The 27,659-nt window shown below is 40.4% G+C and overlaps 1 protein-coding gene across 3 annotated transcripts; it reads left to right on the top strand.

Annotated features, from left to right (window-relative positions):
- The first annotated feature begins 673 nt into the window (after positions 1 to 673).
- Positions 674 to 27,659, top strand: CLCC1 (chloride channel CLIC like 1). 3 transcript variants are annotated; one of them, XM_082613697.1, is made up of 12 exons: positions 674 to 786; positions 12,129 to 12,269; positions 12,670 to 12,771; positions 14,901 to 15,008; positions 17,857 to 18,078; positions 18,345 to 18,485; positions 19,845 to 19,938; positions 21,206 to 21,303; positions 21,586 to 21,732; positions 23,345 to 23,686; positions 25,156 to 25,446; positions 27,345 to 27,659. In XM_082613697.1, the coding sequence occupies exons 2-11, from the start codon at positions 12,141 to 12,143 to the stop codon at positions 25,414 to 25,416; spliced, it is 1,644 nt and encodes a 547-aa protein (XP_082469823.1). In that variant the 5' UTR covers positions 674 to 786; positions 12,129 to 12,140; the 3' UTR covers positions 25,417 to 25,446; positions 27,345 to 27,659. The 3 variants fall into 3 exon arrangements, with proteins under 3 accessions (XP_082469823.1, XP_082469824.1, XP_082469822.1); XM_082613698.1 differs by having other exon boundaries at positions 23,345 to 23,656; positions 25,156 to 27,659; XM_082613696.1 differs by having other exon boundaries at positions 25,156 to 27,659.

The following is a 27,659-nucleotide window of genomic DNA, read 5'->3' as shown; positions in this document are numbered from 1 at the left end:
ATGGCCTGCGGACTTTCTTAGTTGCAGCACGCATGCCGGATCTAGTTCCCCGACCAGAGATCCAATCTGGCCCCCCTGCATTGGGAGCACGGAGTCTTACCCACTGGACCACCAGGGGAGTCCCTGTCCGGTGTATTTTAATTTAAAAAAAGTGTGATAAGCAACACGCACACTCAAGTGTACTATATGATATACCAAATTTTAACTCACTTTTAAACTTGCTGCCAATAACTTTTGAGTACACCTCTCATTTCTTCCAAGTGTGTAAAACTCATTATTTCCTCTTTGGAGAATTTTTCTGAGCTTGCAAGGCCAGTAAGGGATAAAATCAAAAGAAAACTTACTATTTCCAACTACCACATAGCGTACACTCCCCCACCCCTCCCCAGTACCCAATACTTTAGAACTACTGTTTGTCATTCATTATGCCCCATTAAAAAAATTATACTCAAAATAGATTCCCGGGTTTTACTGCAAATGTTACACATTCGAGAATTTATAAAATAAATCGATACTAAGAAAATACGCTTCGTATCCGTTTTATATATTTGGCTTCCGTGTAAGCCTTCCCTTGCAGACTTCGGCTGACGAGGGTAAAAAAAACTGTGGCCTAAAAACAAGCCTACTGGGGCCGGCCCCGCCGCCTCGGCGGGCCAATCAGCTGCGCACCCGGGAAGGACGTACAGCTGCCGGCCGAGCGAGTCGATGAGGACGAGCGAGAGCTAGGTCCCAGCTTAAGTGCTCGGCGGTTCCGGGGGCGCCTCGCCATCTTCTCCAGCCTCTCGGGTAGGTGTTTGTCTTCCCGGAGCGGTAGGCTGACGACCAGAGACGTGAGTCCGCCCGGTCGGGTGTGTTTGTGCGGCGGGCGAGGCTGCGGTTCGGCCTGGGCGGGTTCCGCGGGCGGCGACGCAGGGGAGGCCGGGACCTCTGTCCGGGCGGGGGCCGAGCTCGCCCGGGCCTGCGGGGGACTTTGGAGGCCGGCGCAGACCGGGATGAGCGAGAAACCTTCCCCCTTATCTCCCCGGCCAGTTGGCGGTCTTAACTCTGGGTGCCACGCGGTTGCTCTTACTTTACGCCGTTCAGAGAGCGGCCTAGGGAAAAGGGGCAAGAAGGGCAAAGCGAGACGCGAGCGAACGTTGACTTTTGTTGGCTTCAGTTATCTCTGAAAACTTTAGGTACAATCTGAACAAATACCGTCAGCAGAATGGCTAGGATTTGGTTGTAGTTGTTTTCAAAAACTCCAAATTAATTTGAATGTTAAAAGTTAGAGATGTATATTTATGAGTGGGTGGTGAAAAACAATGATGGTGGTTATGAAGGTGTGGTCCCCAGACTAGCTTATCACCATTACTGGCCTCATCATCGTAGTCATCGAGGAACCGTTAGAAATGCATATTCTGAAGTTTGAGAACCACGGTTCCAGGAAACTACACAAACGCACACGAACTAAATTGCAAGACCCTGACTTTTATGCCAGGCTACTTCTAGGTTAATACAGAAGTTGACTCTAATACCCAAGTTAGCTTTGTCTTACTCATTTCACGTGTAAATTCATTGAAATCAGATGTGTCTCCTTTGTGCCGATTTCCACTCAGTGGCTGGCAGTCTCCTTGGAGATCTCTGTCTTTGTTGGTAGCTGTCCAGTCTAGTAACTCCTGTTAAAGCCCATTCTCCGTATTTCCTGCTTTGTGGAGGTGGGGATCCCGCAGTTCCTCCTCTCCATCTTCTCAGAAGAGCCCCACAGGGCCACTAGCATCTTGCCCTGGGGAGGCAGTTTTAGGTAGAGCCAGTCTGGGTTTGACCACCTAATAGCTGAGTGGCCTTGGGCAAGTTACTTGTTTTTCTTATCTATAAAATGAAGATAATAATAGTACTACTTCTAAGAGTTCTTGTGAGGATTAAATGAATGAATGCACGTAACAGGGTTTCGCACGTAGTAATCAAATTACATAGTAATTCGCACTAGTAGTCACTAGTTACTATTATATAATAATTTTGACATTATTAGTGTCAAAGACACATAGATGAAAAAATTATTAAAAAATAGAACTAAGGGAGAGAGACTATTACTGACAAATGGTAGAATAACAGGTGCCACCACTGAATTACACCAACATAGGATGGTTACTTTTCCTTAACATTTTGCTACTCAGAGTGTGGTCTGTGGGCCAGTGCCTCTGCCATCACTAGGAGCTTGTTAGAAATGCAGAATCTCAGGCCCACCTCAGATTTACTGAATCAGAATCTGTTTCTTAACAAGATCTCCACCAGGTTTAGATGTGGCTTTGTTTGGAGGAAGTGTGAGATTATCTGAAGGATTTCTCAAGGAGAAATCAGTGACCACAGGGATTTGTCAGGAGGCCTTGACTTTGCAGCTGATTTCACTATTCTACATCACCTCCTGGTCTTCCATCATTTCTGCATTGCTAAACCCTACCCCGGATCTGCTGATCATTATTGGAGAAAATAGCATAGTTGCCAATAGCGTGACTTTGTGGGAGTCATAGTCAAAACTCAGCTGCTTGACAGGCTTTTGATTTATCTCCCTTTGTGGAATGCTCCCTTTAGTGCTGTTTTTCCACATCTCCATTCTCCATCCCAGCCTCTGCGTGCACAGGGACACTCTGGGCTTTCCAGTGGTCTTTTTCAGTATCCTCTTGATATCAAACAGTAATGTGAACTTTGAGCTTCTCTTCTTTTTGCTTTAGAACCTTTATTTCCATCCTTCCTCATTCATTTCTATTGATGAAGTCATGTAAAACCTTGTTGCCTATGAAAAGCCTTAACTGTAGCCTTGATTTTAGACACTGCCATCTTTTCCTAGTCTCTCCTCAGTTCAGACACTCCCCTTGTCACCTACTTAGTTCTTTTTTTTTGGGGGGGGGGGCACGCCACGCGTCTTACAGGATCTTAGTTCCCGACCAGAGATTGAACCCGGGCCCACACAGTGAAAAAGTGCAGAGTCCTAACCACTGGACCGCCAGGGAATTCCTTAGTTCTTTTTTTTTTTTCATTGAAGTATAGTTGATTTACAATGTTATGTTAATTTCTGCTGTACAGCAGAGTGATTCAGTTATACATATATATACATTCTTTTTTTATTCTTTACCATCATGGTTTATCATAGGATACTGAATACAGTTCTCTGTGCTATAGAGTAGGACCTTGGTGTTTATCCATTCCATGTGTAATAGCTTACATCTGCTAACCCCACCATCCCACTCCATCCCTCCCCCAACCCCCTCCCCCTTGGCAACCACAAGTCTGTTCTCTATTCACCTTCTTAGTTCTTAACTGCTTAGAATTAGGCTTCTCCCTGTCATTCTATGAAAGTCAGTTCACAGATGACCAACTAATTAACCTATCCGATGGCTTTTTTCAAACTTTATTTTTCTCAGTTTCTCTGAAGTATTTAATATAGTTGACTAATACCTCCTTCTTCAAATTAAGCCCCTCTTGCATAAAACACTTTGCATGTTTTTAGCTTGCCTTCTATCACTCTCATTAGTCTTTACTCTCTTCTTTTGTATTTGGGTCTTCTCAAGGCTTTGTTCCTTAGCTTAACTCTTTTTTTTTCCCCAGTAAATTATACAGTTATCCAGTATTTCTAAGCATCTCTGGAGCATGACAGGGATTTTAGGATGCCTTCCCCCCATTATTGTTACCTAGTATTTTGGCTTTACATTTTTAAACATAGAAAGTTAGGTTTTTAAAAAAAACTATCAGTTGTTTACTAAATTTATCGATATGCTTGATCAGTTCCCATGCTCGTTGTTGTATATCTTTTATTCACACCTTTCCTCATTGAGGTTAAACTTCTTTAACATATCAAGAGTCTGTGGGTTGTAGACTTTATTAGTTTTTTTTATGTCTAAAGAAATTTGTATCAGTTTGCTAGGACTACCTGGACGAAGTACCACAGACTGGGCAGCTTAGACAACAGAAATTAATTTTCTCACAGTTCTGGAGGCTGGAAGTCCAAGATCAAGGTGTCAGCAGGGTGGGTTTCTCTGTGACCTCTCTCTGTGGTTTGCAGGTGGCCATCTTCTCCCTGTGTCTTCACATCATCTTCCCTCTGACCTGTGTCCAAATTTCTGCTTATAAGGACATGAGTAATATTGGATTAGGGCTAATGACCTCATTTTTAACTTAGTTACTTGTTTAGAGATCCTGCCTTTAAATACAGTATTCTGAAGAACTGGGGGTTAGCACTTCAACATATGAATTTGGTGGAGGGATGCAGTTTAGACTGTAACAATACTTTTTTAAAATTAATTTTCATTGGAGTATAGTTGCTTTACAATGTTGTGTTAGTTTCTGCTGTACAGCAAAGCGAATCAGTTAAACGTATACATATATCCCCTCTCTTTTAGATTTTCTTCCCGTTTAGGTCACCACAGAGCACTGAGTAGAGTTCCCTGTGCTATACAGTAGGTTCTTGTTATCTATTTTATACATAGTGGTGTATATATGTCCCAATCTCCCAATTCATCCTACCCCTGTTTCCCCCCCTTGGTATCCATAAGTTTATTCTCTACATCTGTGTCTCTATTTCTTCCTAGCAAATAAGCATAACTATATCTTAATTGGTCTTTCCCATGGGGGGAAAAAACCTTTTGTAAAATGTGAAATATACATACAGAAAAGTGTGTAAAATACAAATGTTCACCTTAGCAAATTATTAAAAAGCAAGCGCCTATGTAACTACCATCCAGGTTAGGGAGTAGAACATTGCCATGGTCTCAGACGCCCTCCAGCACCTCCCCCTTGTCTCATTCTTGATCTCAGAGGGAAGGGTTTTGCAATATTTACCACCAAGTGTGATGCTGCTGTAGTACTATGACAAAGTTTTCTTTTAGTCCTGGTTTGCTAAGTGTTTTGTTGTAATCATGAATGAATTTATCCTGTTTCATTCTTGATATTGGTTTTGGGGGCCTTCTCTTTTTCTTCATTAATCTTACTATAGGTTTATCAATTTTATTCATCATTTCAAAGAACCAAGTTTTGGTTTTGTTATCTTCTCTACTACATGTTTTCTAATTTATTAATTTTTACTCTTTGTTTTTGAATTGAATCTTTTCCATGATTCTTTCTCATGCCTCAGGTACTTTCCTCCGATGTGTGCACTGATCACTGTGGTGCTGAATATTCAAGGGAGTCTGTTCTCATACCAATTCCTCTGATACAGACTGTGTCCTCCAATTCAGTTCAGTTCTGACCCTAACTATCCAGTTACTGCACACCCCACAAGTTAAGGGCAAAGTCCTTTACAAGACTTTCCCCACATCAGATGCATGTCTTGGGGGCCCCCTGTACTTCTGACCAACTGGCTGTAGATTGAGGGCTTCTCATGACCTCATCAGATTGGGTAATTCACTAGAACCACTCACTGTAAGTTTTACAGTTAATGGTTTTATTATAAAGGCTATAGATGAAGATCAGCCAAATGAAGAGACATATAGGGCAAAGTCTGTGGGGGAGAACGCAGAGCTTTTGTGTCCTCATGGAATCCAGGTGTGTCACCATCTCAGCACATCACTGTATCACCAGCCGGGAAGCTCCTCTGAGCCTCAGTGTCCAGAGTTTTTATCAGGGTTTCAGTCCATAGGCATGATTGATTCATTGGCCACATGATTGAATTCAATCTCCAGCTGCCCTCTCATCCCCAGAGGTTGGATGGCTGAAAGTTCCAACCCTCTAATCATGTGCTTGGTCTTTTGGATGACCGTTCCCCAACCTGAAGCTATCTAGAAGCCCACCATGAGGCACCTCGTTAGCATAACAGACAGTCTTATCACTCAGGAAATTTCAAGGGTTTTTGAAGGAGCTGGGGCCAAGATGGAGTAATAGGGACCCTTTGCAGACCTCTGCAGGTCTGTCTCTATGCAAATTTCCCTTCTGAACTCCAGCTGCCTTGATTTCTCCAGACTCAACTCCATCTCCTCAAGGATCCCAGCTCCTGGGCTCTCCCTGAATTTCCTCTCTGGGTGCCCATGGTTACTTAAGACAGTAGCCTGGGGCAGTGAAAGGGCTGTCCATGTTTGTTTCCCATCTTTCAAGGACCACCATTCTTTCTTGCCTGGTGTCCAGTTTCTTGAAAACCATCTCATATATTTTATGCAGGGTTCTTTCTTGGTTGTTCAGGCAGGAAGGTAAATCTGGTCCCTGTTACTCCATCTTGGCCAGAAGTAGGAGTCCGGGGAGTGCTTTGGAGCATGGAGTTACTATGTCATCTTAACCCCAAACCTTTACCTGAATTCTTCCTTTATTCCTGTCAGGCTCTTGTCCCTAACACTTTGTTAAAAACTGCTGTACCAAATCCAGTGGTCAGTTTGCTGCCCTCTGATCACCTGATCTTTCAGCAGCGTTTGATATAGTTATCTGTTCCCTTCTTTCTTCACATGGCTTCTGGAATACCAGCCTCTCCTGGTTTTCTTCCTGCCTTACTAGTACTCACTGACAGTGTCTCATCAGTTCCCCCTCTTCTTTCTGACCTCCAAGTGTTGGCATGCCCTAGGACTCGGTCTTTTATCTTCTTAATGGATCTTATGGCGATCTTATCCAGTCTGTGGCTTTAAACCTCATCTACATCCTGATGGCTCCCAACTGTGTTTCTGTAGCCCCACTCCTCTCCTTAGCTCCATACTGTGGATTAGACATCTCCACTTTGATATTAGTAGGCATCTGAAGTGTACTGTGTCTAAAACAGAACTCTTGATATGTCAGAACTTGCTATCTGCTCACCTGAGTGTCCCTCAGTCTTTCCCATTCTCCCGGTTACCCTGGTCACAAACCTGATGTCATCCCGAATCTTTTCTTGTCCTTACTTCTTACATCCAGTTTACCAGCAATTTCTGCAGTGTATTTCTGTATTAGTTAGGGTAGCACAAGATGGTGTTAAAAAAACAAACCCCCAAATCTCAGGGCTTACCATAAAAGAAATGTATTTTTGTTCACATGAAAGTCAAAAAACATGTTCCCACTTAGTAGGTGGCCTTGCATGTGGTCATTTAGGGTCCCAGCTCCTTTAGTTTGGCCGCCTTCCTCTAGGGCTCAGTGTCCTCCCCATTCCCTGATGGTCGAGGGGGCCAGCTTATGGAGGGTCACGTGTGGGACGCTTTCATGGATGTGTTGCATATCCCTTCCACTGCTGTTGTGCTGGCCAGGACTTAATTGTCACATACTTAACTGGAGGACAGGCTGGGATGTGTAGTTACCATGTGTCCAGAAGGAAGAAGATGGAATGTGCTTGGTGATCTGTTAGCTGGTCTTCACCACATGTGGTAATGTCTACCTCAAATTTTAAAATGTTATCATTTATCATCGCCTTTGTTACTGTCTTAGTTCGTGCCACCTTCATCTCTCAACTGGACTACTGAAAATCCTTCTTTCTAGTCTCTTGCTTTTGCTCTTCTCTTCCAGCCTCCACATAGCAGCCCCAGTCGTTTTAGAATGTAACCCAGATTCTATCACATCTGTGCTCAAACTCTAGTGGAGACACAGATGTAGAGAACAAACGTATGTACACCAAGGGGGGAAAGTGGCGGGGGGCTGGTGGTGTGGTGTGATGAATTGTGAGATTGGGATTGACATGTATACACTGATGGGTATAAAATGGATAACTAATAAGAACCTGCTGTATAAAAAAATAAAATAAAATTCAAAAATTAAAAAAAAAAAACCTCTAGTGGGTGGCTTCCTATTACACTTAGAGTAAAAACCACACTCATTACTGTGGCCTATTCCCCTTCTCCCCTCCAACTCATTCCCAGGACCCAGTTGTTCTGGCCTTCTTGCCCATTCTTTGAATGCTTCAAACATAATCCCTGCTTGGGCCTTTATGCTTGCTATGCCCTCTCTCTGGGTTTTCTTTTCCTAAATCTTCCTAAGGTTAGCTTATCATTTTTCTGTTTAAATGTTGTTGGTTATCTACCACTGTGTAACAAACCACCCCAAAGTTTAGGGGCTTTCAACAACCATTTTATCATCTCTCATGATTCTGTGGCTTGTGGGGCTTGACTGAGCTCAGCTGGGTAGTTATTTTTCTCCACATGATGTTGGCAGGATCACCAAGTCAGTTACAAAGGGACTGGACTGGAACCACCTAGAAGGCTCACCCACATGGCTAGTCGTTGATGTTGGCTGCCAACTGGGAGCTCAGGGTGCCCCTGCACGTGGTGTCTCCAGGTGACTTGGCATTCTCAAAGCGTGGTGGCTGAGTTCCAAGAGGGTGTCCCAAAAGCAGGTGTTCCAGAGTGATAAAGTAGAAGCAGCTGATCCTGGTTTAGGTTAGGCCAGGCCCAGAACCAACACAGCATTACTTCTACCACAGTATTTTGGCTGGTCACATGGCCAGCCCAGATTTAGGAGGAAAGGAAATAAACTCCATCTCTCAGTGCGGGAAATGATAGAGAATTTGAGGCCATGTTTCATCTCCTCAGAGGCCTTCTGTAAAATACCCAGCATTACCTAATCCATCTACACCATTGTCTTGTTTTATTTTCCTTATATGACTTATCACTATCTGAAATTTTTTTTTTTGCCAATTCATTGTCATCCCCCACTAGAGTGTAAGCTTCTTAAAGAAGACCTGGCTAGTCTAGTTTCCTGGTGGCCCTGTCACTTACGACAGTGCCCAGTATCCAGCAGGTATTTTGTAAACGTTGAACAAGAGTGCTGAACGTTCTCCCAAAACCTTATTCTCGTTCTGAATTTCCGGTTTAAGTTAACGGTAGCACCGTGTTTGTTGTTGGTGGGCCTTAAAACCTTGGGGTCATGTCTGCCATCGTTCTCTTTCTTTCCTTCTACGTGCATTCAGTTGCTGAGGTCTGTAGACTTAATCTTTAAAACCTGTCCAGTGGGTTCTTCCTGTTCTCATCGACATCACTCTTTCAGACCAACATCCTTTTTCTACTCAAGCCTCCTTGTTGAACTCTCTGAGTGTACATTTAATGCTAGTTTCATCTTCCCAGAATGTAGTTCCCATCACCCTTGAAAGCTATTGTTAGCCCGTGAAGTTAGTCATAAGCGTTTTTACTTTTGCAAAGTCATCACAGCCACCTCTCCACCTCTGTGTTCCACCACGTCCATCCTCGTGTTTCCAGTCTCTGAGGAGTACATTTTCCTCTCTGTCTCTGCCTCCCTCATCTCGTACTCTTAGAATGTTGCCCATACTTCAAAGTCCATTTCCCATGCCCATTCCTCCATGAAATCTTCCCAGTTTCTCCCAGTCAGATGTGCTTCTTCATCCTGTGAGCCCCTAAAACCCTTTGAATCCCTGCTGAGGTTTGATCATTTGCATTTGTGGCTTAACAAACATTTGCTGAATGTCTTTCACTTGCTGGCCACTGGGCTGAGTGTTGGGCTTGGAGAGGTGGAGGGGGCAAGATGGAGAGGGCATTGGGAAGGTGAATTTAGACTTGAGTAAGATGTTACCTTCCCTGGAAAAGTTCACGTTTCAGTGCAGTGGTTTTCTACCTTCATTGTGTGATGGAACCCGGTGGGGAGCTTTAAAAATCCCAGTGCCTGGGTCCCTCGCCTGGAGATTCTGATTCAGTTGGCTTGGGATGTGGCCAGAAGATGGGAGGATTGAGAAGCTTCCCAGGTGATTCTAATGCACAGCCAAGACTGAGAGCCACGGTGCTAAGGGATGAGACTGACCAGTAAGTGGTTAATTTCAGTGTGTGATTCTCTAGAAGAAGAAACAGAGCACACCAGGAACACAAAAGAGTGTTTAGTTTAGCCTGGAGTAACTTTTATTCCTGCAGCTAGAGTGTAAGCCATTTGTGGGCCGGGCCCAGGGCATTCTCATCTTGGAAATCCCTTACCTGATCCATATTCAGAGTAGGTGTAAGAGAGGCTGTCTGACAGAACATTCTGCAGTGATGGAAGTATTCTGTATCTGCGCTGTCCAGTTTGGTAGCCACTGGCCGTATGTGACAACTGAGCACTTGAAATGCAGCTAAGTGAGAATGAGGAACTGATTTTCAATGTAACTTAATTTTAATTAATTTAAATTTCAGTAGCCACATGTGGCTAATGACTACTGTGTTGAACACTTGAATAGAGGAGATACTGTGTTGAAACGATTTGAGGGTGTTTATGCAGAGGCTTAGACGAAGCAGGCTGTTTTCTCTGTTTGAGAGTACAGTCACATCATTTGAATCTTAATTTTGCACCTTTTAAATTTCCCATTTGTTACATATATACAATGGAATATTATTCAGCCATAAGAAGGAACGAAATTGGGTCATTTGTAGAGATGTGGATGGACCTAGAGACTGTCATACAGAGTGAAGTTAGAAAGAGAAAAACAAATATGATATATTAATGCATATATGCGGAATCTAGAAAAATGGTACAGATGAACCGGTTTGCAAGGCAGAAATAGAGACACAGATGTAGAGAACAAATGTATGGACACCAAGGGGGGAAAGTGGGGGGAGGTGGGATGAATTGGGAGATTGGGATTGACATATATACACTAATTCGTATAAAATAGATAACAAGAACCTGCTGTATAAAAAATAAATAAAATAAAACTCAAAAATTAAAAAAAATTTCCCATTTGTTAAAAAAAATGGGGGATGGGGAGGGTTTGCTTCAAATACCTGTTTTCTTTAAAACAGTTTTACTGAGAAATGATTCACATACTGTACAATTCACCCATTTAAATTGTACAATTCAGCAGTTTTTAGTATATTCACAGATATGTACAACCATTACCACAGTTAATTTTAGATCGTTTTTCATCACAATCTAAAACTTCTCATCAGAGTTTTTCATCAAAAACTCTGTACCGGGGACTTCCCTGGTGGCAGAGTGGTTAAGAATCCGCCTGCTAATGCACGGGATGTGGGTTCGAGCCCTGGTCTGAGAAGATCCCACATGCCGCGGAGCAGCTAAGCGTGTGCGCCACAACTACTGAGCCTGCACTCTAGAGCCCGTGGGCCACAACTACTGAGCCTGCACTCTAGAGCCCGTGGGCCACAACTACTGAGCCTGCACTCTAGAGCCCGTGGGCCACAACTGCTGAGCCTGCGTGCCACAGCTACTAAAGCCCGCACGCCTAGAGCCCATGCTCCACAATAAGAGAAACCACCACAATGAGAAGGCCGCACACCACAATGAAGAGTAGCCCCCGCTCACTGCAACTAGAGAAAGCCCGTGTGCAGCAACGAAGATCCAATGCAGCCAAAAGTAAAATAAATAAATAAATAAAATTGAAAAAAAACCCCAAAGAAGTCTGTACCGACTCACAGACATAGAGAACAGACTTGTGGTTGCCAAGGGGTGGGGCAGGGATGGATTAGGAGTTTGGGGTTAGCAGACACAAACTATTATATATAGAACGGATAAATAACAAGATCCTACTGTATAGCACAGGGAACTATATTCAATATCCTGTGATAAACCATAATGGAAAAGAATATAAAAAGGAATGTATACATATGTATAACTGAATCACTTTGCTGTACAGCAGAAACTAACACAACATTGTAAATCAACTATACTTCAGTCAAAAAAAAAAGAAACCCTGTACCATTTAACTACCACCCCTCTGTCCCTTATTATATCCTCAAACTTACACACCTACCAATCTCCATAGATTTGCCTATTCTGGACATTTTGTATCAATGGAATCATACATGGTTTTTGGTGACTGGTTTTTTTTCACATGGCATGATGATTTCAAGATTCATCCATGTTGTAGCATGTATCAATACTTCATTCCTTTTTATGGCCTAATAATATTCCACTGTATGGTACTCTTTCATCAGTTTAGGGACATTTGGGTTGTTTCTCCTTTTTGGCTATTGTGAATAATGCAACTATAAATGTTTGTGTACAAGTTTTTATGTTGATGTATATTTTCATTTCTCTTGGAGATATACCTAGAAGTGGAATTGCTGAATCACTTAGAAAATCTTATGTATACTTTTTGTCTCAGTGAGAATATGTGTGCATGTGTGTATGTGTTTTTATGCGAATACCACTTTACTGAGTATTTTTATTTCAGTTATTATTAAGAAAGCATTATCTTAACACTAGAAGGAAGTAGATTGTTTTTATTAAAACAGTTTCCTCCAAAAGTAATCATACTTCACTATATCTATTAATTTTTGTAGCTTTCATGCAGGATGCTGTGTTCTCTGCTCTTTTGTGAATGTCTGTGGCTGATAACTGCTTATGCTCATGATGATGACTGGATTGACCCCACAGACATGCTTAACTATGATGCCGCTTCAGGAACCATGAGAAAATCTCAGGTATTTAAAAAAATGCATGTGTGTATAACACCTTATCAGTCCTGTGATGGAAATAGTCTACTTTTGTTATTGTTTTTCACAGAGCTATGAGAGTCCTATATCAATGATTAGCAATCATGCAGAATGTCTTCTTGCCTCCTAGTCTAAGATGACTTCAACCTCACCTGTTTATTTCTGTTTCAAATTTGAATGTAAAGCCCGTCAAGAAGCAAAGTAATGTGATTTTAGTTCTTAGCTAGTATATAAATTTGAGGCTCTTACTTTTTTGGTGGTTTAATACAGTTGAGGAATATAATGAGCAAAGCCATAAAATGATGAAGGAAAAATTTTAGTCTCATTAACTAGGTTATTTTTACAACTGAACTATAAAGAAAGAAAATCTCTCTCTCCTCTGCTTTAGGTGAAGTATGGTATATCAGAGAAAGAAGAGGTCAGTCCTGACTTATCACATGCTGATGAATTGTCAGAATGTTACAGCAGACTTGATTCTTTAAGTCATAAGGTTAGGTTTTTTTATTCATGATTTTTGTATTATTTATCGTATGTTAAATTGCCCTCTGTTTTCCTATCTTTGCTAACATTATTTGTGTTTCTATCTAAACTACAATTTACATATATATGGTTTTTTTTCTTTAGTTACTCTGGCCTTTGATTTTTAAAATAGTACTTTTATTTTGCTGTAATGACATCTCACTATGCTGTAATTATTTCTTTACCAGACTGAAAATTTCTTGGGTCAAGGAATGGGACCAGGTGATGCTCTATCACTTGTTGCAGTGCTGGGCTGTAGTAACACAAATGTAGCAAATGAAGAAATGGCTCTACTGCGAGTTTCTAAGCGTACTGGTGGCTCTTATAAATATAAGGGATTATTATAAGTTAGTGTGTGGTAGCGATTCATTTATGCAGTCCTTTATGTGGCTGAAGTAGAGTTTATGAGAGAGGAAGTAAGTCAAGATTGCTGGGGAGTTTGAACACAGGTTATGCTGCGGGAACCCACCTCGGTTGGTTGTGAGGCAGGGTGCTGGTGGCAGTGTGGAGGGGGCTGGGATGGGGGACACTGGAGGCTCACACTGAGCCAGTGACGGGGTGAAGAGAAGAGGAAAGCGTGCAACTTTTCCGTGGTAGAATAAGCCAGTTGTGATGGTTGAGGGAGGAGGGGAAAAGGATAGGGAAGGATAGTGTGAATGAAGGAGGTTTCCAGCTTGAGAGACTGGGAGGGCTTTTTAATTGAGATCCAGGTATATCCGAATTCGAGATCTATAAGCAGCTGCTTGTGGTTCTTATCAAATGTGAATGTTTTCTCACCCGAGTGCTAGCAAAGAAATGCTTGGATAAAATTTGCTTCAGTCTTAACTGCATTTTGTGGTATAGTGAATTAATTTGGCTGGATGTTAGGAAATGGAGAAATGCCTTTTTTCTGAAATTTTTCATTCCATTGTTTGTGACTTTGGTTCAAACGTTGTAACAACATGATTGGTAAAATGGAGTCTTTAGTCTTTGTTTTTAAAAAATTGTTTCTCTTAAAAAATTGTTTCTCTTAAAAAGGAACTAAAAATTTTTAGGGTTCGTAAACCTTGCCTGAAAGCAGAGGAGACTGCCCTGTGACCTTTTTTTTTTTTTTGCGGTACATGGGCCTCTCACTGTTGTGGCCTCTCCCGTTGCAGAGCACAGGCTCTGGACGTGCAGGCTTAGTGGCCATGGATCACGGGCCCAGCCGCTCCGCGGCATGTGAGATCTTCCCGGACCGGGGCACGAACCTGTGTCCCCTGCATCGGCAGGCGGACTTTCAACCACTGCGCCACCAGGGAAGCCCCCTGTGACTTCTTGAGTGTCTTTCTGTCCTGAGTCTGTGTGTGCTGCTCAGTTATTGTATGTTTATCATCTGAAGCCCACTTCAGTGCTCCATGCAACTTGTGGTCCACACTCAAGTAAAAAGTACTTTTCACAGGTTCTAAATGTCTGTAAGATGTGCACTACCCTCCCTCAGAGACTAGACCACTGTGGTGTTTGTAGAGCTAATTTCAGAGGAAGTCTGTTCTAATAAAGGACTCTGTGCAGAGGGGGTGCCATGTGTAGGACACTCTGGAGAAGCCATGGTTCCTGACATATGGTAGGGGGTGATCAATAGTTGGCAGGAAAAATTAATAAAAGGCCAAAAGTAATATGCACATTCAAGAAAATCTTTGCTGTGTCCTTCATTTTCGGGCTTCATGCTATCCCTGTTTCTCTTTGTCCTTTCTTTCTGGGGTTCCCCCCCTTTTTCCTTTCATTCCTTTCTTTGTTAAACCATTACTTTGGAATCAGGAAGAGGCAGATTGGTCCAGATGTTCTGCTTGTCCACATCTCTGCTTCCTTGTTTCATGATCTTCAGTTTTAAAATTGCCGAAAGTCAGCAAGAAAACTGCCAGTTAGGGTGCAGTGTGGGACGTGTGTTGCTTATTTGTGGCCTACTTGCCCTTTGCAAAGAGAACCCACGGGAAGCCGGTGAGATCTACATTTTAATGCAAGCTTGATAAAAAATAACGAGCTCCTTACTTTGATCTCGATGGGGCCACTAGGCTAGAAACTTGACCCTTATTACATTAAACTTTGACGCTAACTAATGTTGTATTTATTTTGTGGTTACAGATCGATGAGTGTGAAAAACAGAAGATAAAAGACTATGAAAGTCAAAGCAATCCTGTTTTTAGGAGATACTTAAATAAGATTTTAATTGAAACCAGAAAGCTTGGCCTTGTGAGTATTTGGTGGTGTGATACTAATCAGTGTAGTGGATATTTTCATTATTTATTAATTTCACATTATATCAAGCAGTGACAAAGCATCATTATGCTTCAACAGAGAATACCTGACTCACCCTTTTACCAAAACCTATTCATGCAGGATTGAAGGTAGCTGCCTGCTTTACAGTGGTTTGGTGGAAGGCAAGTGAGCAGTGCAGATCCCTCCTCTTTTTCCTATAGTTCATGGGGATTTACTTACTCTGTGCACTACCCTACCACTTAATTGAGTTGGAGGGAGAGGGAGGTTTTTTTTTGTTTTTTTTAAATTTTGGCTGCACTGCACAGCATGTGGGATCTTAGTTCCTCAACCAGGGATTGAACACACGCCTCCCTGTATTGGAAGGTGAAGGGGAAGTCCAGAGGGAGATTGTTTTAGATTTGCTATTTGAACTTTACTGAACAGTTAGAAACTTAATAAACTCATGACTTGGTAAGGAAATTCTATCCCAGTCCTTACTTCTTGTTTTCTACCACTTCCACACTTTCTTATTCAGATGATGTAATATCATTATATATTGAGAAAAAGAAAAGTGTGTTTTAAGTAGTTTTTTCCCCCTAGCTGTTTACTGTGGCAAGGCTGCTTTATAGAAATTACATATCAGGCACATACTGTTCATGATTAATGTTAAGATTCCATTTTTTAGAGTCATTGTTTTCACTTTGAGGAGTCGAAACATAAAGAAAACTTAAAAAAGTGGGGTGTTAGATGAATAGTAATCCCACCTTATTTTGGAGATGTAAAAGCAGATGTACTCACATGTACACCCTTCAGTTTGAGTCTTATAACTGAGTGCAAGGTGGAAAAGAGTCTATTTTATAGATAAGGAAACAGGTAGAGTCAGAAAATCCTCAAGATGGAGATGCTTGGAATATTTCGTTCCTGGTTTTTTAGAAATATTAATCAATGGCCGCTTTTTTATACTTACTGATGATTTGTGATATTACATGACACTTTGGTTTTTCTCATTTTATATTTACTTTTTAAGATAAATATCAGTATTTACTATTAGAAAAGATAATGTTTATAATGATTTTGCTAACCTGAACTCTCAGTAATATAGTTGTGACTGTCATGCATATTTATGGAAACCCAGATTTTTCTGCTTTTTGAGATCCTTTTTGTTTTTCTTATTTGTACTGCTGCAAATTTTAGGCTATTTGAAAACTGTGTCAGCAAATGGAAAGTCATAAACGGAATCATAAAATAATGATAGTTTATCCTCATTATTTGTGGATTCCATATTTTTGAATATTTCAAATATTAAACTTTATTTGTAACCTCAGAATCAGTACTCTTGCTTTTGTGGTCACTTTCAGACATGCGCGGAGCGACAAGATGTTTGAGTTGCTCAGTAAGCCCATTCTCAGATGAGGTGAAACAAGGCCATTTTTTGCCTTCTTGTTTTCAGCTCTCATGTTATAAACAAGTACTTTTATGTGGTCTGTTTATTTTTTCGGGCTTTCATTTTTTTTGTTTGTTTGTTTGTTTTGTTTTGTTTTGCGGTACGCGGGCCTCTCACTGTCGTGGCCTCTCCCGTTGCGGAGCACAGGCTCCGGACGCGCAGGCTCAGCGGCCATGGCTCACGGGTCCAGCCGCTCCGCGGCATGCGGGATCCTCCCGGACCGGGGCACGAACCCGCGTCCCCTGCATCGGCAGGCGGACTCCCAACCACTGCGCCACCAGGGACGCCTCGGAGATTTTTAAACAGCAAAATTTTAAAAATTAAAAAATGAAAGCCCGGGACTTCCGTGGTGGCGCAGTGGTTGGGAGTCCGCCTGCCGATGCAGGGGACGCGGGTTCGTGCCCCGGTCCGGGAGGATCCCGCATGCCGCGGAGCGGCTGGACCCGTGAGCCATGGCCGCTGAGCCTGCGCGTCCGGAGCCTGTGCTCCGCAACGGGAGAGGCCACGACAGTGAGAGGCCCGCGTACCGCAAAACAAAAATAAAAAAATAAAAATCTCCCAAGTGTTGTGCTGTCTAGTGTTCCTAAGCACAAGAAGGCTGAGATGTGCCTTAAAGAAAATTCCCTTGTTAGTTAAGCTTAGTTCAGTCATGAGTCATAGTGCTGTTGGCTATGAGCTCAGTGTTAATGGATCCACAGTATATATATTAAGGTGTCTTTATTTATTTTTAAAATTTCTTTCTTTCCTTTTTTTCCTTCAATATTTATTTATTTATTTATTTTGGCTGCGCTGGGTCTTAGTTGTGGCATGCGGGATGGTTTTTTTTTTTTAGTTGCAGCACATGGGCTTCTTAGTTGCGGCATGCATGTGGGATCTAGTTCCCAGACCAGGGATTGAACCCGGGCCCCCTGCATTGGGAGCATGGAGTCTTACCCACTGGACCAGCAGGGAAGTCCCTATATTAAGGTGTCTTTAAACAGTAACATAAAAAGGTTATGAATTGATTGGTTGATGAAAATGTGCTTGCAGGAACCTAACCCTGTATTTCCTGTAGGAGCCGTGGTTCAGTATTTGCTAACTAGTGTTCAGGGTGACTTTATAGAATGTAAGTACTGCAGATAGCAGGAATCAACTGTAATTTAGTAAAATGTACTGTATGTTACTTGCATAGAGTTTTATAATTTTTGAAGTTTTTCACGTGTATTATCTTTGGTTTTCATGTTGGCCTGTGAGACAGACAGGTAGATATTATTCCTCTTATTTTATACCTGTGAAATATTGTGAACTAATTATATATTTAGTTCCAAATTAGCTTTTGTCTTAAAATATTTCATTGAGTAATATAATGATAAAATTCTCCTTTTCTGTTCTATTTTTTTTTTGGCAAATTTAATTCAGCCTGATGAAAACAAAGGTGATATGCATTATGATGCCGAGATTATCCTTAAAAGACAAACCTTGTTAGAAATACAAAAGTTTCTCAGTGGAGAGGATTGGAAGCCAGGAGCCTTGGATGATGCACTAAGTGATATTTTAATTAATTTTAAGTTTCATAATTTTGAAACATGGAAGTGGCAATTTGAAGATTTCTTTGGAGTGGATCCATATAATGTATTGATGGTAAGATGGGATGAAGGGGACATGATTAACATGTTTTTATTTTTAACATGTTTTTATTTTTTAAAACACTTTAAAAACCCCACCATAATTATGTTGAGAACTCATACTAAGTCACTGATACTGGGTTGACGAACATGCAGCAAAATGGTACAAATGATTTTGCATATTCAAGTCCAGTTCTTTTGTTTTTGCTGACGATCAGTGTTTTTTTGGGGGAAGGATGGCTTGGCGGTGACCCTTCTTTCTGTTCTGTTTCTGTTTTTGAGATACTTCTGTGTCTGCTCTTCATCATGATGTTAGTAGCTACTGAGCTGTGGACGTCTGTGCGTTGGTACACCCAGTTGAGACGTCTTTTATTCATCTGTTTTCTCATCAGTTTGGGATGGAATTGGATGTATTTATATAAGGTATTGTATAGATAGAAGGCTTTTAAGTTTTCAAATGTTATTTCATAATGAAAGGCTGTAATCCATTTAGAGCTAGTATATAATCTTGCCTCAGACGAGGGCAGGAGGCAGTGATTGGAGATGGTGATGGTGAGGAAATTGGCAGCTGCTCAGGTGTCCCTGGTGTTTTGGGTCCTTGACCAGTTAGTGGGGAAAAATGTGCAGTCCTGATTTTCATAACCCAATTCCTGATTATGGGTGGCATCTGGATGGCTAAATCAGAATAGAGTTATGTAGACACACTTGAAAAATTCTCATGTAGGTAATTTGGGGTATGTCTTTTTATTTGCTAGAAGTGATACCAAAATACTGTTTTTTAAAGGTAGGTTATTTTCTGAATATAAAAGTGGTATATTTATGGTAGAGAAGGTAGGAAAGATAGATCCAGAGAAATTTAATTCTTAAAAATTGTCTAGGGAATTTCCTGGCAGTCCAGTGGTTAGAACTCGGCACTCTCACAGCCGGGGGCCCGGGTTCAATCCCTGGTCGGGGAACTAAGATCCCGCAAGCTGCATGCAATGGCCAAAAATAAAATAAAATTGTCTATAATTTTACCACCTAGAGATAATCACTGTCGATATTTTGAGTATTTCTTTATAAACCTTTTCCAAATTTTTAATTCTTTAAAAATCAAGACCACATTATATATAGAAATTTGAAGAAGCATTATTGTTCCTGTCAAAATAGCATAATCATTTAAGGAAAATTTTAGACCTTTTTAGCAGGGTGAGTCAAGGAGCCGACTATTTTCAGTGAATTCATCTGATTAAATCATTGTGATATTTCCTTAGCTCTAAGTTCTATAACTTCTAGAACTAAGTATTTACAAATTGGAGGAAAGAAGGTAGTTTGGTTGAAAATTGTTCTCTCAATGATTTCCCCCAGGGCTTTTATTTATAAAAGGCATATTGGTCATTTGTGCCAAAAATCATCCAGAGCAAAACACCATTTTGTCATGAATTGTATAAGAGAATGAGTAGTCGTTTATTATGTATAACTATATTTGGGGGCATGGTATCAACTATATTTGAACTAATTTTTAAAACAATCTTTTTAGTAAAAAGGTTTTCCTTCCTTCTCATAATTACTTTACAAAGAAGGTAATTGTAGTTAGTTCTTTACCTGTTGCATTAAGACTGTTTGCCATGAGCTGAAAAGAGCCACTTTTTAAAAATAATATGTATTTTTTTCTGTGAAAAATTTTTAAATAATCTGGTTTGGGTGAATGGTGAAGACACACTTTGAACTAAGGTTTTTAGGATGTGTAGGTGTAACCTTCGTTGTTAGCAGCCTTTCATGGTTCCCTTTGGTGTTGGTCAGCTAGCCTTTGCCCAGCATCAGGCTGAAGTTGCCAAGATGGAGCCATTAAACAATGTGTGTGCTGAGAACATGGATTGGACTGGAAGTCTCTTGGGTAAGGTGTTGGTTCCCTTGGCCTTATTTTGAGTAAAATTTCTGAGAATGAAAAAACATATTAATAATTACAAAGAAATGATAAAATGCCAGAAGGAGGCTTTCCATGACTGAATCTTTCCATGACTGTATCAGAACAGGCAAGAAGAGTCTTAGGTTTCAGACCAGTGACTTTTGTGTTCATGTAATGTGACAGGAAAGGGATAGAAAGCGTGTATATTGCTGGCTCTTACATTATCTGTCTCCCTGCATTAGACTCACTTTTGTTCATCTAGTCCTTAGCACAGTGTCTAGCACATTCTGGGTCCTCAGCAGAAGTTTATTAGAGAAGTGAATCAATGTATATATGAATTCATTTCCATCTTCGATTTAATCTCCTTGTATTGACTTGTGAAATCTTATTGTAGCTTTACTATACTGTTTTTTTAATTAGGAATTATTTTACTTTTTCTTACAGATTTTATGAACATTCTCACTAATGTTGACTGCCTTTAGTTATAGGTATCTAACAGTGGGAATGGTTTAATGATCAAAGTCTCTTTATAAATGCAAGTCCGTAATGACTGACCCAGAATAGAATCTCAGCAACAAATCAAGGTGTCCAAAAAATTAATTTTCTTGAAAAGATATGGGAGCCAAACCAGCCCAGCCTTGCCTCCAGGCTTCAGGGAACAACTAAATGCCTTCTGTAGCTCATGCTAGTACATAATGTACATGAGTCTGATTTAGAAAAAGTGAGAGAACTAATGTTCTACTTTATTTTGTAAAATAAGTAAAGAACTGACTTTTTTAATTGAAATTTTTTGGACATAGTTGTAGATTCACAGGTAGCTGTAAGAATACAGAGAGATGCTGTGTACCCTTTACCCACTTCCCCCACTGGTAACATCTTGCATACTTACAATAGTGTAGTATCACAACCAGGATATCAACTTTGATACAAGCCACCAATCTTACTCAGATTTCCCCAGTTTTACTTGGATTCCTTTGTGTGTGTAAAGAACTGTTTTTAATTGTTTACCTTTTAGAAATCTTAATAAAATATATTCTACCTGTATAAGACTTGTATGATTTGAATGGATTTTTAAAATAAACATTTTGGACATAAGATGAAATTTTTAAAAATCACTTACTGGGAGTCTGTTTGCAAAACAATTTAAAATTGGGGTTGTGGGGAGAGGGACAGTTAAAACTAAAATATTGGCTTATTTGGGAATGAAATGCGACTTTTTTAAAAAATGACTGTTTTTGTCTGTTTCTCTAAATAGAATGGCTTAGAAGTTCATGGACCTATAAGGATGACTCATGCCAAAAATACTATGAGCTCTTATTAGTCAACCCTATTTGGTTGGTCCCACCAACAAAGGTTAGAATATATTTTGTGAAAATTACTTATACAAAGCAAGTAAAAAGTCTCTGTATTTATTAAAAATTGTTAGTGTTTTTTACCATCATTTTGCTAATAATAAACCTTTGTTCTAGAAAAAAATACTTCCATTACACAGGGATTTTCACATGAAAAGTATATGATAACATTTAAATGTATGGAATTTCATAATTTCAGCCTCAGTACAGTCGATTTTGGCTTATTCTATATGCCTCAATCCTTTGAGGAAAAAAATTAAGTTGTTTTTATCTTTTGTTGTAGGCACTAGCAGTTACTTTCACCAACTTTGTCACGGAGCCCTTGAAGCATATTGGAAAAGGAGCTGGTGAATTTATTAAAGCACTCATGAAGGAGATCCCAGTGTTACTACACCTTCCAGTGCTGATAATTATGGCATTAGCTGTCCTGGTTAGTATAGAGCACTGTTAACAATTAACAGGATTTACAGAAAAAAGGCAATTCTGAAATTCTTAGGTTTCTTTTATGTTGTAAATCAGTCTAAGTCATGCTTAATGGTATGAAAAGATGATTTTTAAGTGATAAATGATTGTTTATACTTACTTGTACATTCCTCTAAGCAAGAAAACGGTTCTCAAGTTTGATTGTAGATGTCAAAGCGGTGATTTAGAATAATACCCTCTTTTAACATTTGTTCTTTAAACTTCACGAATTAATACACATGATATCAGTTATGTCCTCTTTGAGAAAGGGGACCTTATTTCAGTCTGAATTTTTGCCACACTGAGAACAGAAGAACATTGGGTTTAACATAGAATCAGAAAGGGATGTAGAAAGAGGTGGGTGTACTAAGAAACAATTTGGGGGATCCAGGAGCAGACATTTATTAAGGAATATTACAGTATTACTTGTCAGTCATCCATGGCCTCTTCAGCTCTTTTTTTGGTTGATTTTCAGCCCTTACCCTAATAAAACAGTTGTCTCATAAAACAAAATGCAAAGAACTCAGATGTGCCAGGGGAAATTATTAAAGAATTGTCTCCCCTTAAGGATACAAAATTCACTATGATCTATTTATTTAAAAATTATTCTTGTTTCGTTTTTCGGCTTGTGATTAGGATTCAGTGGTTTAGGGATATGGTTTTGTTAGGTGACATTAGTTGTATAGTAGTAGTTTAGTCTCTAAGACTGAAATTATAAGCAAAACCCCTTCATTGCTTGTTGCTTCATCTGCTGCCTAAGAAAAGGCCCTTTGCTGCTCTGTCTTCAAAGAGTAGTATCTCTAGTACAGCGGTTTTCAAACTTTTTGTTCTCAGGACCCTTCTGTATTCTTCAGAATTGAACACCACAAAGAGCAGTTGTTTGTGGGAGGTTTATTTATTGATATTTACCAGAAATTTTTAAAATACAAGTATACACAAGCACACAGTGCATGAGCCATCAGAGTGAGGCAGTCACTCTAGCCCCACAAGACTCTGCTGTACAAGAGGAGAGTGAAGAAGACTAATGTCTTTGTATTATGAAAACTTTTGACCTCACAGATTCCTGAGAGTCTCAGAGATCCCCTGAGGGGTCCCTGGGCCACACTTTGAGAGCTGCTGCCTAGTTTTTCCCTTGGAGTGTGACTCAAAACCTGTTGAATTTTAGCTGTAGCTAAAGCGAGTTTGTAAAAAATAAATAAACCTACAGGAGAATATTTACATAATGGTGTACAACTTTAATTTTCAGCATTTACCTTATATGATGCGTGTGAATGTAGACAACACATGAGCAATGATCAGACAATTAATACCTTTTAAATTTCTAGGCTTTAGCTTAACTGCTGTTATAATTCAATAAAAATGTGTCCAGCTGATTGAAATGTCTACTTAACTTAATACTTGGCGATTTTTCAAATTTTATTGGCTACTCTGGCCCCGTATTAATCTAGAGGAAATTAAGATGTTCATGTCTATAAATGCCACAAGTTACGAAATTTTGTTGGCACCGTGGAAAGCACCTCAAAATTTTGTTGTAAGTCAGCCATTAAGTACTCAGGAATATGTATTTCTTTTCCTTCTAGAGTTTCTGCTATGGTGCTGGAAAATCAGTTAATATGCTGAGACATGTGGGTGGCCCTGAAAGAGAACCACCCCAGGCACTTCAGCCAGGTGAAAGAAGATGGCAGCAGGAAATTGATGATAGACCCCATGGTGGAGCAGGTGATGCCGATTTCTATTATAGGGGCCAAATTGGCCCCATTGAGCAAGGCCCTAATGACAAAACATGTGAGGGTAGAAGAGATGTTTTGAGAGAGAGAGATGTTGACTTGAGATTTCAGACTGGCAACAAGAACCTTGAAGTGCTTCCGGCATTTGATTTACCAGACGCAGAGGTGAGAGAGCATCCCAAGGTGGTACCCAGTGTAAGTCAGCAACTGTTTATTTCGCTGTCCCTTCATACTAGGTGTAAGTGCTTCCTATAGTGCTTTTGGTTAAGTGCTTTTACTCTTACTTTTCATGGTTAATTATATCACCAGTGCTAATAATTATTCACTCTCTCCCCCTTTCTGGTCGAAAATTAGTCCAGCCTCCTCAGAAGAAATGAGATTTAATTTTTATGTTAAATAGTGTTTAACAGTAATTTGTTGGAACAGATGGTAATTCATAATGACATTTCATAGGAAACCAAGAAGTGAGCATGACTGAAATGTCTACCTTTGAAGAGATCAGAGAGAAGTCCTCACTGAAGGCCTGGAGCCTTAGGGAGCCAACCCGCAGGAGAGCCCTGAAGCCTTAGCTAGATGGAAGAGTGAGCTGGGAAAGGACCAAAAACCTCGCTTTCCCAAATCTTTTATATCGTTGGCTGGCTAGACTATACTTTTTACCTATGGAACGGTGAGGCCTCTTTTCCACCATTATTGGCCATTTAAAGGGACGTTTCCATTTCTGTTTGAGAGAGGACTTTGTATTGTCATTTGCAAAGTTTAGGTTGCAGACGCAAACCTTTGAGAAATAGTAAGAAGCGCAGTAGAATCTAGGGAATTGTAGAATCCCTTCCCATGGAGTTCCTTAGAAGAAACATATCTGCCTGCGTCTAGAAAATTAAGATGTTCCTTTCAGCTTTAATAGTTAATGGTTATCTGTCACTCATCTCAAAAATCCTCCAGTGAGTTCCGGGCTCACTTGAAGGGAAAGCCAGAGATATCAAGAGGCCTAGGGCTTCCCACCTCTGTTACCACGCTGCTTTCTCCTCCTGTGCCCCCTCCACCCTCATTCTCCTTCAGCCACAAGGGCCTCCTGCCTATTCCTTGAACTCAAGCCTTTGTACTTGCTGTTCACTATCAAGAATGCTGTTCCCGATATATTCATAAGGTTCATTTCTTCAAGCCTTTGCTCATGTTATCTTTTCAGACTGCTCTTATTTAAACAGCTATCCAACCCTCCCACGCCCAGCATGATACTTTGTTAATTTATTGCCTGATTCTCTCCCCAGCTTAAATGTAAATTCCAGGGAGGGCAGGGGTTTTTGTCTGTTTGTTGTCTTGTATCCCCAGCACCTAGAACTTCATGTATGCTCTCAGTAAATATTTGTTGAATGAATTATTCTCCCTAGCAAGAGCAGTTAGCAGTACTGGTCACCAGTCTTCCTGACCCTTCCTTAAGCTGCATCACTAGACCACCTGGCATATCCCGAGTTTCCCATTCCTCCATGTACAGTTCTGTGAGGCTTAATAACATTTATATAATTACAGTCCAGCACTGGAACCAGGACTTGAAAGAGTTCAACGTTTGCTATAACAGATTTGTGTGGGAACTTGTTGAACACGTTTATTACAAACCTTCACATTATGTTAATTAAATAATTAAAACACTGTAATTCTCTACTTTGTAGCATAAATCACCTATTTTGGATACAAAGCCCAAAGAAATTGGTGGAATCTCAGGAGAAAGCACACTGACTGAAAGCAGCCAGTCTGCTAAGCCTGTCTCTGGCCAAAAGATACCAGAGTGTGTGGAAGGTTCCCCTGCAGTGGAAAAGGCCCAGCTCAGCACTGACGCCACAGGCGGCCCAGAGGAAGGCAGCACATCCAGCCCAGCAAGCACTGCAGTGAGGGTGTGTGGAAGGGATCCAGACTGTAGCCCATGTGGCTAGAGGAACACAGACATGGACCACAGCTCTGAGGTCATCTTTGAGTTTTGTAAAGTATACTCTTCACAGCTATTTCTTCTTCTCTACAAATATTCTGTTATTTACTACACAGGTGCCAACTTAAACATCAGTATTTTTACTGACAATCAGAATTAACAAGCGCACATGTATCTCTGTTTAATTTCATCTTTCTTTGATATTAAGATGCATCCTATAAAGTTTTGAAGTGTTAATTCTGGAGCAGGATCTCATAGATGACATATGGCAAGCATTAATGATTTTGAATAATCAAAGAGGCCAGTTTGAATTAGGGGACATTGAAAAAGAAGTTCTGTTGTTTACAGGCGTATATAGGAACCAACTCACCAAGGTGTGTGTTGCCTCGTGGAAGTCCTGTGATACCTACTTTAGTTAACAGAATTATTTGTTGTGCACTGGACTCAGAATATTTCAGGTGGTAGGTACTCAAAAACAACATTTAAGGAAAGTCACTGTAATCATGCTTACCCTCTTCATTCACTTCAGCATTTTAGTGCAGCCACGGAGTCTGCATCACCAGTGTCAGTCTGCCTCGTGTAGGCTGCCTGCAGATCAGCCTTCATCTCTCAACTCTTACCGCTATTACTGGGCCTGCTTCCTTATCACCCCTTTTACTTTATCCTTAGCTAAGACAGAACTGAAGATTGTCAGGGGAATTTAGATTACATAGCTTGTTAAGTCAGTAATCTCAGTTTTACATCCTTTGAGAATGGCTTTATTTCCCCAGCAGATGAAGTACACAGGCTTTATAAGACCTGTTTTCCTTGCTACTCAGAATCCCAGCAGTTGTGATTGTTAGATATTACTATATCTTATTTATATTACAGTAAACCGTATTGTCCAAGCCATATGAAGTTCTAATTTTTAGAGATCTATACAAAGAGAGGAATAAATACCACAATAAGGAAAACAGAGTAGGTTTTTTTTTTAACCCTAGACAGGTGATATAATCAACATTTCAAATTAGTTATTCTGATTTTTAAACTATTCTTCATTTTAAACTTTCTAAAAGAATTTATAAATTTTGCACAAGATCTAACTAGGAAGCACATACATTACACATATTCGGGTATCCTTTATCTTAACCTTCACACTATAATTTATATTCAGCTGCTTACTAAAAATGATAGCAGTCAGGAATAGTCTTAAAATTTTCATGCAGGCATTTCTTTCAGAAAAAAAGATGTATTTAAAGCATGTGCTTTTTTTTTTTTTTTTTTTGCAGTACGCGGGCCTCTCACTGTTGTGGCCTCTCCCGTTGTGGAGCACAGGCTCCATACACACAGGCTCAGCGGCCATGGCTCACGGGCCCAGCCGCTCCGCGGCATGTGGGATCTTCCCGGACCGGGGCACGAACCTGTGCCCCCTGCATCTGCAGGTGGACTCTCAACCACTGCGCCACCAGGGAAGCCCAGCATTTGCTTTTTGATATATTTTTTACGTGAAATGCAGAAATACCCCTTTTTGGCTCCCAGAAGCATCACTTAGATGCCTGTAACAATTTAATTTTATGTGTTAGTATTATTTTCTAGCTTAGTACTGCAAACATTAGTATTTCATCAGAAAGGTAATTTCCTCCAAGAAATGCAAAAGGATTTTATATAAAACTTTATAACATAGTAGGCATGTAGGGATGCCGGCAGCTTGGGATAGATTTGTGAACACTGATGAATATAAAGTCATCTGGGGACTAGGCCTGTTCACACTGATTGTATGCTCCGAAGGTGCTAATTATCCTCTGAGCTGTGAAATGAATGCCTCAGTTGATAGACTGTAACTGTGAGAGTACAGTTAATGTTGTTTTGCACTTCTGACTGCTTTTTATCTATCCAAAAACGAATCTTTAAAAGAAAATTTAAGAAAAAGTTCACCTTTGTGTTCTTTCATTACAGATAACCATTTGGGGATGAAATCTACTTTGACAGCAGGGCAGCAAGGTACTGTTGCAAGGTGACAGCAATTCAGGGAAGACTTATTAAAGCAAATTGAACATATCAAGGGCAGTTTATAGCTAGAAGAAACAGGCTGGTTTATTGTTTAGCCAATATTTATCATTAAAATCAAGGATTATAGTAACGAGCTTTTAGGAAAATCGGAGTGGGGCAGATAGCTTTTCAAAAGCAGTTTTTAAGTGGAACGGATAACGCTGAATGTTTACAGGGTCTGAGAACTACCGTATACACAAAATAAACATTTTTACATTTACA

The sequence above is a fragment of the Mesoplodon mirus genome (genome assembly GCF_964341445.2).
Source record: "Mesoplodon mirus genome assembly, chromosome: 3".
NCBI lineage: Eukaryota > Metazoa > Chordata > Mammalia > Artiodactyla > Ziphiidae > Mesoplodon > Mesoplodon mirus.
Note: the sequence above shows the minus strand (reverse complement) of the source record. Positions and strands in the feature narration are given on the sequence as shown.

Bases quoted from the DNA above. Each gene is read 5' to 3' on its own strand.
- CLCC1 (XM_082613697.1), top strand. From the start codon at position 12,141: ATGCTGTGTTCTCTGCTCTTTTGTGAATGTCTGTGGCTGATAACTGCT. The intron at 18,486-19,844 runs GTATTGTATAGA...GGTGTTGGTCAG, and splicing joins ATTGGATGTATTTATATAAG to CTAGCCTTTGCCCAGCATCA. The intron at 21,304-21,585 runs GTTAGAATATAT...CTTTTGTTGTAG, and splicing joins GGTTGGTCCCACCAACAAAG to GCACTAGCAGTTACTTTCAC.